We start from the raw sequence: 13,877 nt of genomic DNA on the forward strand, positions 1-13,877 counted from the left end.
CTCTTCCCCCCAGGACTACTGGCTGTCCTTGCTCTACAAGCGCCTCATCGGTCCCAAGGTGCTGGCGATCCATGTGGCTGGTCTGCAGAGGAAACCCCGGCCTGGCAGGGTCATCCGTGACAAGCTCCGCATTTACGCCCACTGCACCAGCTACCACAAGTAAGCAGAGCGAGGGAGGCAGGGGGCTGCAGGAAGGTGATAAACAGGACCCCCGGGAGATGGGGACCATCAAGGACATGCTGGGGCAGGAGCCCAGGGTTTGGCTCCGGCAAGGCAGGTTGGCTTCCCAGGGGACTCGCTCGGGTGCCGCTCTGGCCACTGTCGCAGCGGAGGGAACACGCAGGAATGGTGATGCCTCCGATGAAAGTCACGGCAAGCTCTGCCTGGGAACGGGGCCGGCTGGGGCTGGTGCAGCGGCGGCCAGGCAGCCCCAGCAGCAGAGATCAAGGGGGTGGATTTCACACGAGGGGCCCCCGGTCGGTCGGGTTACGCGCCGGGCTGCGCTGCCGGGGAGCCCGGCCTGGTTATTGTTTCGCTGATAAGGTCTTTGAAAGCGCCCCAGCAAGCCGGGGGGGTGGCCACCTCCTCTGCAGACACAAGTTGCTATTGTGGAGGAGGAGAGACTGTTTCTTTACACAGTCCAGATGCTTTCAACATGCCTCCAGCTCGGTAGGAAACCTTGTCCAGTAACTGACAGGTGCAAAGTGCTTTATAGCCTTTGTTTGGGGCTGCCTGATTAGGCAGGGACAGAGGATCAGTGTCTGGACCTGTCAGTTAGGTGCCCGGGGCAGCGAGGGCAGCTGCCACCCGTGCACAGAGCTCCCCTCCGTCTTGGCACCTTTCTTGCAAAGGGCTGGGGGGGCTGTCCCGAGACCACGCAACACTCTCTTGAGCTGTGCCACCCCTGGCTGAGGAGGGGGGAGGCTGGAAAGTTGTCATCAAGGAGCCAGGCTTTGTGATGGCGATGTGGCATCTCCCTATGGAGAGGGGCAGCTGGGATGATGACATCGTCTCTGGATGGCTGCATGAGGCCAGTGCTTGCAGAAACCCCCAACCCCCTTCTCGGCGGTGACGCTCCCAGGGACTTGCCAGTGCTGCCCTCAGCTTCCACTCTTCCCTTTGCAGCCACAACTACGTCCGGGGGTCCATCACCCTTTATATCATCAACCTACATCGTTCCCGGAAGAAAATCAAATTGGCAGGAACGCTGCGGGATAAGATTGTACACCAGTACCTTCTGCAGCCCTATGGCAAGGATGGGCTCCACTCCAAGTAAGTGCAGTGCTGGTGGCTGGGGCTGTCGCTGTCACCCTGTCCTCGATACCACTACCCCAACCCTCTCCTGGTCCCACAGGTCGGTCCAGCTCAACGGGCAGCCACTGGCCATGGTGGATGATGGGACCCTCCCTGAGCTGAAGCCTCGTCCGCTGCGGGCCGGCCGCACCCTGGTCATCCCCCCACTAACCATGAGCTTCTACGTGGTGAAGAACGTAAACGCGCTGGCCTGCCGGTACCGATAGCCTGCAGCCCAGAATGGACCCACCGGCCCCGCTCCTGTCCCCACGCACTCCCAGGACGCGCTGCCTCCTCGGCAGCCTGCACAGCCTCGCAGCAGGGCCACATCGGGCAGGCACCACACCATGCCCTTGTCCTCATGCCCTGGATGTCCTCCGGTTTGGCACCCTCTCCTACCCTGTGGCCACCGAGCTCCACTTGGCCTGGCCACCACCCTGCCAGAGCGGTGCAAGGGTGAATTTGCAGGGCCTGCCGCAATCTGTCCCACAAGCTGCGAGAAGCACCCGGGTCCGGTGTCCACCGGCTGCTGGGGAGGGCTGGGGTGCTGAGCCCCGGTACAGCCCACGATGGGCAGCCCCCTTGTCCCTCTGCCCCTCAGGGTGACCCCTCCGGCAGCCGGGTCCCCCTTTCCTCCGCACCTTCCCGGGCGGCGGGCAGCGCTGCCGGTGCAGCAAGCGCATGGAAGCAGCTCCCTCTGCTGCCGCCAGCCCGGCCGGGACCGGCGCGGGGATGCTGCGGGCAGGGCGGGCCGGGAGAAGGGGCGCCGGTCTCTGCCGCGGGCCGGGGGGCTCGAGGGTCCGCGGCTGGAGATGTGGATAGTTAAATGATACGGCCCGGAGCGGAGCGGCGGGGCCCCCCGGGGCCGTGAGTGTGTCCTGCCCGGGAGAGGGGCGGTGCCGCGGGCAGGAGCAGCCGGGAAGCGCCGAGACGCTACCGGAGGTGTAATAAAGTTGGGCTGTCAACGGCGCCGGCGTGTCCTTTCCGCCACGAGTCGGGGCCGGGCGGGAGCGGGACGGGAGCGGGAGCAGGACAGGAGGCCCGGGAACCGGAGCGGGACAGAGCCGGAGCGGGAGCGGAGCCGGAAGCGAGAGCAGGGCGGGCGGAGTGGGAGCGGGAGCGGAGCAGGGCGGGGCCGGGAGCAGCACCGGGAGCGGGTCCGGAAGCGGGAGTGGGGCAGAAGCGGGGCAGGTGGGCCGGGAGCGCGCAGCAGCGGGCTGGGAGCGGGAGCGGGGCAGGCGGGGCGGGAGCGGAACGGGGCGGAGCCGGGAGCGGGGCGGAAGCGGGAGCGGGGCAGGCGGGGCGGGAGCGGCCGCGGGGCGGGCCGAGAGCGGGAGCGGGCGGGCGGGCGGGCGGGGTGCGGCGGTGCAGGGCCGCGCCGGGCCGCCGGGGGCGCTGCGCGCGTGGGAGCGGCGGTCACGCGCGGCGCAGCAGGAAGCGGCGCGTGGCGGGCGGAGCCGCGTGGTCCCGGTGCCCCCTCCGCCGGGCCGGGTCGGGCCGGGCCATGCGGTGCGTCCTGATCGCCAGCACCGCGGCCGAGCTGCTCTTCTACTGGGCCGATGCCGCCTTCCTCCGCCGGCTGCGGCCGCCCCACGCCGGGCAGGTGGGGCGGGACGGGGCGGCTCGGGTGCGGGTGCGGGGAGGAGGTGCGCGGCCGTGCGTGGACGCTGACCCGGGAGCGTGTCCTGCAGGGCCCGGCGCTGGAGGACAGCCTCAACACCCTCTTCGCCCCCCTCATCATCTCCTGCGCCGCGCTGCTGGAGAAGCTCGCCGACACCTACACCTGCTTCGCGACCGAGCACGGGCGGCACCTCCACGTTCTGCACATGGTAGGGCCGGCACCGGGGACCGGGGACCGGGGCAGCGCGGCCGGTCCCCACCTGACCTCGCTGCCGGTTGCAGTTCGGGGACTGCCTGTACATCGCGGTGAACGGCGACGGGACGGAGAGCGAGGACGACCTGCGCCGGACGCTGTTCGTGCTGCGGCGCTTGGTGGAGGCTCACTGTGGCCTCGTCACGCTTGACTCCCACCTCATCCGCAAGGAGTGAGTGGGCACGGCCGCCCGCACGGGCTGGCACGCCGGGGTGCCCGGGCAGCTGCCAGGCGATGCCTTCATGCAGCCCCGGCGGGTGGGAGTAGGTGTCTCCGAGCTGGGCCCCCCCCCCCTTTGCAGCAGGACACCCTGGCCGCTGGGCTGCAGCTGGGTTTTGGGGTGCCCGCCCCAGCCGGGAGGTGCCGGCTGGCTCTTGGCTCACATGCTGTGGCTCATCGCAGGCTGCGGCCGGCCGATTCGGAGCAGCGGGAGCATGTCTGGAGCCTGCTGCGGGGCCTGCTGGAGACCTACAGCCACCTGCGGGAGGAGGACCAGAGCTTTGCAGTGGAGGTACCATGCCCTGGGGTGTCCCTTGCTTTCGGGGCATCCCAGGGCTGTGAAGCCGCTTGGAGTCCTGGGATGTGGGAAAGGCAAGGCTCTGGGCCAGAGAAGCCCAGACTTGCTGCTGGGGCTGCATGACTGGATCTGGGGAGGCTCAGCAGTCCTCCCTCCGACCTGCACCCCAGGCTGTGGAGCGGCTGATCCACCCTCAGCTGTGCGAGCAGTGCATTGAGTTCCTGGAGCGGCAGGTGGTGCAGCACATCAACACCAGCCCTGAGCGTGGCGGGGATGAGGTGGGTCATGCCTTCCTCCTGGTGCACACCAAGTTGCTGGCCTTCTACTCCAGGTACACCTGGCCCCACCACCCTCCCCAAGGCAGCCGCTCCCCCTCCCGGATGACCCTTCCCTTCTCTGGCCCACAGCCGCAATGCCAGCTCCATCCGCCCTGCAGACCTGCTCATCCTCATCCTCCTGGTGCAGGACCTCTACCCCAGCCAGAGCGCTGAGGAGGAGCTCAGTCCCCAGGTGCTCCAGAGCAGAGTATGGGGGGCGGTGGGTCGAGGTGCCCCTGTGGGGTGATGCCTTGGTGGCCAGGGCTTAATATTTTTTCCCTCGTTTCAGAAGCCTGTGGCAGGGAAGGTGCTCTCCCAGGGACTCGAGAGAAGCGAGAGCATCCCCATGAGTGGCCCTGGCTCCCATGGAACTGCAGAGAAGGACTCGGATGACCAGGTGAGGCCCTGGGATCAGGAACTGCAGGGTGGGATGTTGGCTGGGCTGCCTGCATCACTCCCATCACTGACCCAGCAGCTCTTGCTGGCAGGACACAGATGATCTCTCCATGCCTGAGGTCTACTACACACCCGAGCCCTCCCCGGGCAGGCACAGCACGGGTGAGTGCCCAGCCAGGCAGCAGCCCTGCCCCATGCCCCCCAGCCCAGCAGAGGCTCCGGGGCTGCATGGGGAGCTGGCGGGGAGGGTGACCTGCTGTGCTTCCTGCAGGCAGCGAGAGCTGGTCGGAGGGTGCTGAGATCCTTGGCACTGGGGAGGCAGATGCTGCAGATGTCCAGGTGAGCAAGGGGTCCTGGCAGTCCCTCCCAGCTCCACACCTCAGCTTGTCCTGCTGCTCTTTGCAGTCTCTGGTCCTCATCACTCATCTCTTGCTGTGCTGTGGCTGTCGGTGCCCCAGGCTCTAGAACTGGGGATGTGCTCTGCATCCCCCATGGTGTACCTAACAGTGACAGCTCTGACCACCCTCTCTGAGGCATTACTTACAGTCTACCTGTCCAGAGCTGTCAGCACAGAGGGGCTGAGGCTGCCTCAGAGCAGTCTGGTGTCTCCCTCTGCTGCCTCTGGCCTTTCTGGGTTGTTCCCTGATGGATGTCGCAGAGCCTTACACACTCTCTGCAAGTGCTAGCCTCAGTGTAGGGCATTTACAACCTGTGTCTTTGCAAGCGGCTTCCCCTTTGCTGCTATCCCTTGGCTCAGTCGTGCCCAGTTGCAGCTTTCAGGGCATGGCTGTGTCCCTCCAGAGCATCCTGGCTTGGTGCAGGCTTCTCATCCCCACAGCGGGCTGAGCATCTCCTCTCTCTCCCCAGATGGCAGAGGACTTGCTCCAGACCTTGGGGCCTCTGGTCCCTGAAGCTTCAAACCCCAGAAGGATCTTCCTGGATGCCAACCTGCGAGAAGGTTACTGCCCCTTGCTGCCACACACCATGTACTGCCTCCCGCTCTGGCCAGGCATCTCCCTCATCCTCCTGACCAAGGTGAGCTGCCTCTAAGGTGAAGGAAGCGATGTCGGGCTGGATCCTGGCTGACTGACCTTTCCCATCCCCAGCAGGGCCCCACAACCCAGGTAGCCATCACCTTGTACCAGCTGCTAGATGGTTTCTTGGTGCTGGAGAGGAAACTCGAAGAGGGGCTGGAGGCGGGAGCCCTGCGCTCCTACCCATTCCTGGCTGAGCTGCGGCAGCGCATGGACAAATATGTGAAGAAGCTGAGCGGGCAGGCCATCCAGGTGGGAGTGAGGATGTGAGGACCCTGTCCCCCTGGCCCTGCAGCCTGATGCTGAGCCTTGTCTCTCTCTAGTTGCAGAACAGCTGGGTGGAGTTCAAGAGCAAGATATTTTCCCGAAGTGAGCCTGGGAGCTCCCTGGAGTGAGTATGGGATGGCCAGAAAAAGTCTCCAGGGCAGGCAGGGGCCTTTCTAAGCCTGGGGGCAGATGGCTGTCCCTGCTACCCTGGGGACCCCGGGCCAAACTCGACACTGTCCCTGTCTCCCGGCTCAGGCTGCTGCAGGCAGTGGCCAACGTGAAGCGGCAGCTATGCTCTGTGTACCGCCAGCTCTTCCTGGCCTCCACCAGCCACAGCCTGTCCCAGGGACTGCGGGACCGTGCCCAGAAGCTGATGAGGTGAGTACATGGGGGTGGCCGGCATCCCCGGGGTGCTGCCCCACACCCAGCTGTGCTGGGGCTTGGGGGGTCCCAGCCCCACACTGTGCCTTTTCTCGGCAGGGAGAAGCTGCTGGACTGGCGGGACTTTCTGCTGGTGAAGAGCAGGCGCAATATCACCATGGTGTCATACCCGTCCCTGTGGCTGGGAACTCAGCCTGGCAAGGAAGGGTCCCCAAGGGGGTAGCAGAGGTGGGAGTGGGACCTTGCGTCCACAGCACTGGGCTCAAGGGGTGTGGTGGGTGAAGCAGGTTTCCCCAAAGCTCAGGGGCTGTCCTGGAAGGGCACCAAAGTTGTTGGACACCCTTAACCCACCCCACGTACCTAGAGGACTTTCCTGGCCTGGTGCACTTCATCTATGTGGACCGCACGGCTGGGCAGATGATGGCACCATCACTCAGTGTGACAGAGAAGTCCAGCTCAGAGCTGGGCAAGGGCCCCCTGGCCACCTTCATCAAGAGGAAGGTACTGCTCATGGGCCTAGGGGTGGGATGGGAGCCACAGGAGCGGGTGACAGTTGGAGGGGTTTCTGCTCAGGCCTCAAGTCCCCATTGTTCCCCAGGTCTGGTCCCTGATCACGCTGGCCCGGCGGTACTTACAGAAGGGCTACACCACACTCATGCTGCAGGATGGTGACTACTGCTGCTCCTACTTCCTCTGGTTTGAGAACGAGCTGGTATGTGGGACCAGGAAGGGGCTGAGCCCTGCTCCCCAGGGAGCAGGGATGTAGGTACAGGTACAGCTCCAGCTCCTCAACGGTCCCTTCCCTGCTCATGCCTTCTACTGTCTTCTCTCCCCAGGGCTACAAGCTGGAGGTGATGGAGGTGCCAGTTCTCTCCGATGATTCTGCTCCCATTGGGATGCTGGCAGGAGACTACTACAGGTGAGCAGTCCCCAGCCATACAGTTTGGCACCAGGGCCCCCGGGCTGTGCTGGCGCAGGGGTCCCCGTGCATGGTGCTGTCCTTGTTGGGCTGTCACTGCAGCATGGTATCAGTGCTGTGGTGTCACTGGGGTTGCACCAGCCCATCTCCCCAGCCTGGTGCTACGGTCATGCCACTGGATGAGTGCTGTGTCCTTGCCAGGGACTTTATAGGGGGAAGGTGGTTAGAAAGGGAATGCCAGTCTGCACTGTGCCTGCTGAGCCCTGTCTTCTCCTCCCCAGGAAGCTGCTGCGTTACTACAGCAAGAACCATCAGGCAGAGGTGGTGAAGTGCTACGAGCTGCTGACTGTGCACCTGGGTATCATCCCCTCAGAGCTGGTGGTCCAGCAGGCCTGCGATTTGGCCCGGCGGCTCTGGGAGCCCTCCCGCATCCCCCTGCTCTGAGCTGTCTTCAGCCACCTCGGGGCCAGGATTAAAGTGGGTGTGTGGGTGTTCCTGGCACCTGGACTGCTTCCTTGGTGTCTGTGTGCCGTCAGCTGTGCCTACAGGCAGCCACAGGCAGCCTTCTCATCCTCCAGCCCGGCTGGGGCTGGTGCTGCCCCCCTTCCCACTCCCTGTGGGCTTTGCTGGCAGCCAGCAGCCTCTGGGGATGAGCAGAGAGTGGGGCTGAGAGGTTGTTGGCAAATCACCGTCTTGCTGAAAAGTGCGTTTCCAAAGCAGGATTTATAGCATTGGCTTGGCATCACTGCCAAGTTTTGGCCAGAAAACAAAAATGGTGTAGCCAAACTTGTGTGGAGGAATGGTCCAGGGTATGTCCCCCTTTCCCCTCATCCCCAAATGTGGGGTTCAGGGTCCTTGGAGGGTTGGCAGGCTCTGGGGAGGTGCAGCCCGTCCTGCACCCCATTCCCCACATGTGGGTTCCCCTGTACCAGTCAGCCACAGGGCTGAGCTCAGCTGTGAACTGGGTGAAGCTGAGGCAGCTTATGTGTTTCCCAGGCACAGCTGGGCTCTGTGCACATGCAAACGCCTCCAGGCACAGCTGGGGATGGGGCCAGCCCCAGGGGACTCTGGCAGCCACTGCCTGTCATCGCTCGTGCTGCTCGCAGAGGGTGGGGATGGCAGTCTGGAGAGCACTGGACCATGGCAGAGCCTTTGCCCTGTCCTGCTTGGTTTGGGGCCAAGCTCGCTCCCAAGCTGCCTCTTTTCCCACTGCTTTCAGGGCTGTGCCTGGGGCTTTCCTGCTCGAGGAGGGCAAAGCTCCCCCTGTCCTACAGTGCTTGTTGGCTCATCGCTCCAGCCACACGCCCCCAGGTTCTCCCTGGAGTGGAACGGGAGCTGAGGGGACTCTCAGGCCCCCGTCCACCTTCCCAGCACCTTCCTGGGATACAGGCTGGGGAGCACCTGGCATCCTGCTGAGCACCAGGCAGGATCTGACCCTGGCACCTTCTCGGCGCTAGGGCTGGTCTGCCCACCTGCAAGCCCTCAGCAAAGCTCTGCCAGGCTTAGCAGCTTGCTGTTGGCAGTGCCCCTGGCAGGGCAGCACTCAGCATGCACCCTTGGCCTGCCCAGCCTCCCTGCAAGTGCTGGGACACGGTGTCTGGCCCTGCACCAAGGCGTCCCCTGCCTTGGCCCCCCCGGCCCCTCCCCGTGCCTGGAAGCCCTGGGAAAAGTTCCACTGTGAAAGCAAAGTCCAGCTTGCTGGGTGCTGGGCAGCCATGGCTGGGCACTGTGTGGCGATGGCAGCTGGGCTCCGAGCAAGACTGGGCATGGGCTGCCCGTCCTGCTGCCTGTGGGACTGGCATCTGTCCCCAGGGCTGCTGGGCGCGCGGCTGGCCCATGCTGGGGCTGCAGGCCAGCTACAGCGGGAGTACGATGCAGTGGTGATTGGGGCAGGTAATACAGGGTGAGGGAGCCAGTGCTGGGCTGTGGGCAGCCGGTGGGGACCCCCAGCTGCCCTGTAGTAGCCAGGTGGGGACTACAGTGGTGCTGGGCATGTTGCAGCCCTCCAGCATGCTCCTTGTGCCAGGGAGGATGTAAGGGTCTGGCATGGCTGGGCGCATGTTGCAGCCCCTCGGTGTGCAGGGCATCTGCCTTGAGCACCTCTGTCACCTTTCTCTGCACCATTAGGGCCAGGGCTGTAGGGACAGGAGAGGATGCTCCTAGTCACCTCTATCCCCGTGTCCAGAACCCTATTGTTTGGGTGGTTGTGGCAGCCCTGTGCCCCAGGCATGGCAGGGTGCCCTGTGCTGTAGGACTGCCCCAACAGTGGGCTTGACTTATCTCCCTCTCTCCTTGCAGGGCACAACGGGCTGGTGGCAGTGAGTACCGAGAGTGGGGTGCTGCTCTCTTCTGTGTGGAGGCGGGGGATCAGGGAGGGTCTGCGCCGTGGGCAAGGGAGGGTGTTGTTGGCAGTGCCTGTGGGATTGGGGGGCTCCCACAGGGCTGTGGGGAGTGGAGCCCTCCCTGGTGATTGAGGCACTGTCGGGGCAATGAGGACATGTCCCACCTGGAGGGACGGGCAGTGTGATGTCATGCTCCCTGCAGGCTGCCTACCTACAACGGGCAGGGGTGCGCACGGCTGTGCTGGAGAAACGCCACGTGCTGGGTGGTGCAGCCGTCACGGAGGAGATCGTGCCAGGTAACACTGCACACCGCCTGTCCCCCAGCCCTGGCCAGCCCTGGGCACGGACATCCCCCACCACACCACGTCTTCTAGGCTTCAAGTTCTCCCGGGCATCGTACCTGCTCAGCCTGCTGCGGCCGCAGATCTATGCTGAGCTGGAGCTGCAGGTAGCGGCACCGATCCCTCGCCAGGCTGCTGGCACCTCCTCACACGCTGGCAGGGTGAGCCCGCTGCCAGGCTGTCCCTGCAGGCTGGGTTCTACCATCCCTGTCTTGCAGCGGCACGGTCTGAGGGTGCTCCCACGGGACCCCTACTCCTTCACCCCAGTGTTGGAGAGCAGGAGACCCCCCCGCTCCCTCCTGCTGGGGCATGACATGGCCCAGACCCAGCGGCAGATTGCTCAGTTCTCTGAGAAGGATGCCCAGGTACCTCAGGGGCAGCACCCAGCACAGCAAAGCCCCCAAGGGGCTGCCCTGCCCATGGAGTGGCAGGGATGCTCCTGGGTAGGGTAGCCATTGCACCCACTATGGCACAGTACCTGTTGTCCCCTTCTGCCCCCTTTCAGGCTTACCCTGAGTATGAGGCGTTCATGGGGGGCTTGGTGTCTGCCCTTGACCCGCTGCTGGATGCCCCGCCAGTGGATACCGCTGCCCTGGGGCAGGGTTCTCTGTTCCAGCGGCTCAGGGCCCTGCGAGCCCTGCAGCCCCTGCTGCGGTCAGGTACATCTGGGATGCCAGGGGACCCCAGTGGCATTGGGTGTTTGCCTGCATCTGGGACGGGTGATGCAGAGCTGCCCCTTCCTAGGGCATAGGCTCCTCAGAAGCCTGGGCTGGCAGGCTCTGTCAGGCTTGTCCCCCTTTGTCATGCCACCTGACCCCCAAACCCAGCTAGGCACAGGCAGCCAGCCCTAGAACAGCCGTGCAGGTCTCACACCACCTCTCCATCCCCAGGGCTGGCACTGGTGCGGCAGCTGCCCCGCTATTACGAGGTGCTCACAGCCCCCATCTCCAAGGTGAGTGCCAGCAGTAGCAGTGTGTAGCCGCTGGCTGCCTCACTGCCTACCTGTGAGGATGCTGCGGCAGTCCCCCATCCCAAACCTGGTGCTCTCTTTTTCTCCTGGGCCAGATCCTGGATCAGTGGTTTGAGTCAGAGCCCCTGAAGGCAACTCTGGCTACTGATGCGGTGATTGGAGCCATGGCCAGCCCCCACACTCCTGGCAGCGGGTGAGGGTCCCTTCCACCCAGGGCTCATAGCTGCACCGTTCCCCCGTGTCATCCTCCGTGCCCGCAGCTCCTTGGCTCTGCTGTGCCCCAACCCCATTCCCTGCTCTGCTGCCTCTCCCTCCCACTGCCTGCTCAGCCTTGCCAGAGTGGCTCAGGGGTTGGGGCTAGGCAAGGGGCTGCCCCCCATCCCTGCCATGTGGCTCTCCTGAGTGGTCTCCACCTGCACCTTTGCTGTTTGGACACTTGCCCCAAGGCAGGTCAAGTTCTGGCCAGTGGATGCTCACTGCAACTGAGCTGGGTGTCCTATGAGCTGGTGTGGTCCCATCTATGGGGGCTGTGGCACCATCCCCACTATGCCCATGCAGGGGACAGACCTGTCCCCTTGGCCAGCAGCTAACCTGGGATCCTGCCAACGCAGGTACGTGCTGTTGCACCATGTGATGGGTGAGCTGGAGGGACGGCGGGGTGCCTGGGGCTACGTGGCTGGTGGGATGGGGGCCCTGTCTCAAGCCATCGCCTGTGCGGCAGCTGCTCGGGGAGCCCACATCTTTGCTGAAAAGGTATGGGGTGTCTGGGTGCAGGCAGCTGCCTGGCTATCCTGTGGGCAGCAGGGATGCTCTTGGTGAAGTCCCATCCCCAGATGGTGTGCCATGTGGTGCTGGGCAAGGACGGGCAGGCGCAGGGCGTCCTGCTGCAGGATGGAACAGAGGTGAGGAGCAAAGTGGTGCTGTCCAATGCCTCTCCCCAGATCACCTTCCTGGAGCTTGTCCCCCAGGTATGGGGGGCATGGGGCTGCTGGGGGCTTTGCGTGGCCGTGTCCTGCCGGCCATGCTGTCTCCTCACAGCCAGACTCTGCAACGGCGTCTCCCACCTCAGGAACAGCTGCCAAAGGATTTTGTCCAGCGGATCCGGCAGACTGACACGCGGTCCCCTGTCACCAAGATCAATGGTAGGTACTGATGGGACGACCTTCACCACTGTCCCCTCTGGAAGGACACTGGTGCCAGGCTCAGCAACAGGCTGCACCCTGCTTCCCCTGTCCCCACCTCCCACACCCAGTGGCAGTGGATCGGCTGCCCAGCTTCCTGGCTGTCCCCAATGCCCGCGATGGCCGTCCCCTGCCCCACCACCAGTGCTCCATCCATCTCAACTGCGAGGGCACCCACCTTCTGCACCAGGCCTTCACTGAGGCCACCCATGGGCGCCCCTCCAGCAGGTAGGAGCCTGCACTGGCACACCCCGGTGCACTGGGGAAGGGGCAGGACAGCTGTGGTGGCTGGTGCTGGGGGAAGAGGCTTGGGGTGGCTGGGTCCCCCCCTGCCTGCCCAGCTGGTGTCTTGCTCCCCCAGGCCCATGATCGAGCTCTGCATCCCCTCAGCACTGGACCCAGGGCTGGCTCCACAGGGCTGCCATGTTGTGTCCCTCTTCACCCAGTACACCCCCTCCGTGCTGGCAGGCGGGCAGCCCTGGGATGAGCAGGCCAAAAATGCATACGCAGACACGGGTATGTAATGCATATGCAGACATGGGCACGTAATGCACACTGGACCCAGGTACCAGGAGTGCTGGTCCCTGTCTGTGGGCAGAGCTGCCCTGGAGCTGCTCAGGGGCCAGCCACCATGTCCCCCCAGGCTGTCTGCCAGTCCCTCCGTCCCTCTCTAGTGTTTGACTGCATCGAAGCCTATGCCCCAGGGTTCAAGGCATCCGTCATTGGCAGGGACATCCTGACGCCACCAGACCTGGAGAGGATCTTCGGGCTTCCTGGTGGAGTGAGTACCATCAGGGCTCAGCTCTGAGCATCACTCTGGTGCCAGCTCTGGAAGGCACAGCCAGCTCACATAGAGCTCTTCTTGCAGAACATCTTCCATGGAGGGATGTCTCTGGACCAGCTGTACTTTGCCCGGCCAGCACCATCCTATTCGGGCTACCGGTCCCCAGTTCCTGGCTTGTACCTGTGTGGAAGTGGAGCCCACCCTGGTGAGCGGGGCTGGGAGACAGGACCCTCCTGGGGGACTGCAGGAGGAGGGCAGGGGCATGTGGAAGAGGTGCAAGGGCAGCATGGGTTGGGGGTGTCCAGTCCCCTCTCTGCTCTCGCATGAGCAGGGAGGTGGGGCAGCTCCATGGGTACAGCCCTGGGCCCCATCTCCTGGGGCTGGAGCTGCCCACCACTTTGCATTTCTTGTTTTGCAGGAGGAGGAGTGATGGGAGCAGCGGGACGCAATGCCGCCCAGGTGGCCCTCGAGGACTTCAGGCGCCTGCGATGGCAGTAGTGACAACAACTTTGCCTGTGGAGGTTTGTGGCTGTAGTGAGTCATGTTGACTCCAGGCAGAGCCCTGCCTGTCCCCCACTTCCTTCCCAGGCACGGTAGGACAGCAGCATCCCCTGGGAGCTGGGGGGTGCAGGCAGGCAGGGTCTCTTGTCCTCCCGGCTGCTACCATCACCTCGAATACGTGGCTGCTCCCAGCCCACTGCAGCCCAGCCTTGGGCAGCCATGGCAAGCCTCGCTCGGCTCCTGCCTGCACCTGTAGAAATAAACCCTGGCCGGGGCTGTGTCTTGAGCATTTTTGCTGTGGTTTTTGGCTCTTTGTGCAGCTCCCAACAGGCTAGCGTGGGGGGCTGCACTGTGCCATCTGCACTGTGGCTGGTGGTGCAGCCCTGGGGGAGCTGCCAGAGGGGACAGGTATGTCGGAGCAGTGAATGGGACCTCTCCTCCGCTTACTGATGTGGGGCTATTTGGCTGGAGCCACCCAGCTCTGGGCTGGCCAGGACCGCCCCAAGGTGCCTGGAACAAGCAGGGAACCGAGGAGCTGCTCAAGAGCTGGAGCCCCCCGCTGTCCTCTGTCTCCATGGCCCTCAGCAGCAATGTGTCCAGCAGCTCGGGGACTGCAGGAGCCAGGTCCCCACAGCTGCCCCCTGTGCCCTGCACCGCCCCCCCCCCCCCATTCCTGCCAGGACCTGCCAGCACACGTTCAGGCCCCATCTCTCCATCCCCAGGGCAGATGCTCCGTGCAGCCCTGCAGCTCTCGCTGGCCA

At 64.4% G+C, this 13,877-nt stretch overlaps 3 protein-coding genes across 7 annotated transcripts in view; all 3 read left to right on the forward strand.

Annotated features, from left to right (window-relative positions):
• The window catches only part of HPSE2 (heparanase 2 (inactive)), a 111,997-nt gene extending 109,736 nt beyond the window's left edge, over positions 1–2,261 (forward strand). For both annotated transcript variants that reach the window (XM_080402342.1, XM_080402343.1), the window contains exons 10-12: positions 14–159; positions 1,126–1,272; positions 1,355–2,261. In XM_080402342.1, coding sequence (XP_080258468.1) covers positions 14–159; positions 1,126–1,272; positions 1,355–1,520 — 459 coding nt within the window. In that variant the 3' untranslated portion in view covers positions 1,521–2,261. The remainder of the gene's footprint in view (positions 1–13; positions 160–1,125; positions 1,273–1,354) is intronic.
• A 381-nt stretch (positions 2,262–2,642) lies between these two features.
• Positions 2,643–7,498, forward strand: HPS1 (HPS1 biogenesis of lysosomal organelles complex 3 subunit 1). 3 transcript variants are annotated; one of them, XM_080402331.1, is made up of 18 exons: positions 2,643–2,896; positions 2,985–3,122; positions 3,196–3,338; positions 3,569–3,677; positions 3,854–4,014; positions 4,091–4,193; positions 4,293–4,397; positions 4,489–4,558; positions 4,668–4,735; positions 5,264–5,431; positions 5,503–5,682; positions 5,754–5,821; positions 5,953–6,075; positions 6,178–6,242; positions 6,434–6,579; positions 6,677–6,790; positions 6,915–6,997; positions 7,279–7,498. In XM_080402331.1, the coding sequence occupies exons 1-18, from the start codon at positions 2,798–2,800 to the stop codon at positions 7,439–7,441; spliced, it is 2,106 nt and encodes a 701-aa protein (XP_080258457.1). In that variant the 5' UTR covers positions 2,643–2,797; the 3' UTR covers positions 7,442–7,498. The 3 variants fall into 3 exon arrangements, with proteins under 3 accessions (XP_080258457.1, XP_080258458.1, XP_080258456.1); XM_080402330.1 differs by having other exon boundaries at positions 2,644–2,896; positions 4,290–4,397; XM_080402332.1 differs by lacking the exon at positions 4,091–4,193 and having other exon boundaries at positions 3,854–3,961; positions 4,290–4,397.
• Positions 7,499–7,654: 156 nt separating this feature from the next.
• Positions 7,655–13,169, forward strand: PYROXD2 (pyridine nucleotide-disulphide oxidoreductase domain 2). Of its 2 annotated transcripts, none has more exons than XM_080402339.1 (16): positions 7,655–8,890; positions 9,296–9,315; positions 9,542–9,635; positions 9,714–9,787; positions 9,899–10,045; positions 10,186–10,366; positions 10,532–10,632; positions 10,746–10,843; positions 11,262–11,403; positions 11,484–11,618; positions 11,720–11,792; positions 11,903–12,059; positions 12,193–12,347; positions 12,506–12,612; positions 12,700–12,820; positions 13,034–13,169. In XM_080402339.1, the coding sequence occupies exons 1-16, from the start codon at positions 8,713–8,715 to the stop codon at positions 13,111–13,113; spliced, it is 1,863 nt and encodes a 620-aa protein (XP_080258465.1). In that variant the 5' UTR covers positions 7,655–8,712; the 3' UTR covers positions 13,114–13,169. The 2 variants fall into 2 exon arrangements, with proteins under 2 accessions (XP_080258465.1, XP_080258466.1); XM_080402340.1 differs by having other exon boundaries at positions 10,186–10,339; positions 10,571–10,632.
• The last annotated feature ends 708 nt before the right edge of the window (positions 13,170–13,877 follow it).

This window comes from Falco punctatus, assembly GCF_963210335.1.
Source record: "Falco punctatus genome assembly, chromosome: 9".
NCBI classification, from domain to species: domain Eukaryota; kingdom Metazoa; phylum Chordata; class Aves; order Falconiformes; family Falconidae; genus Falco; species Falco punctatus.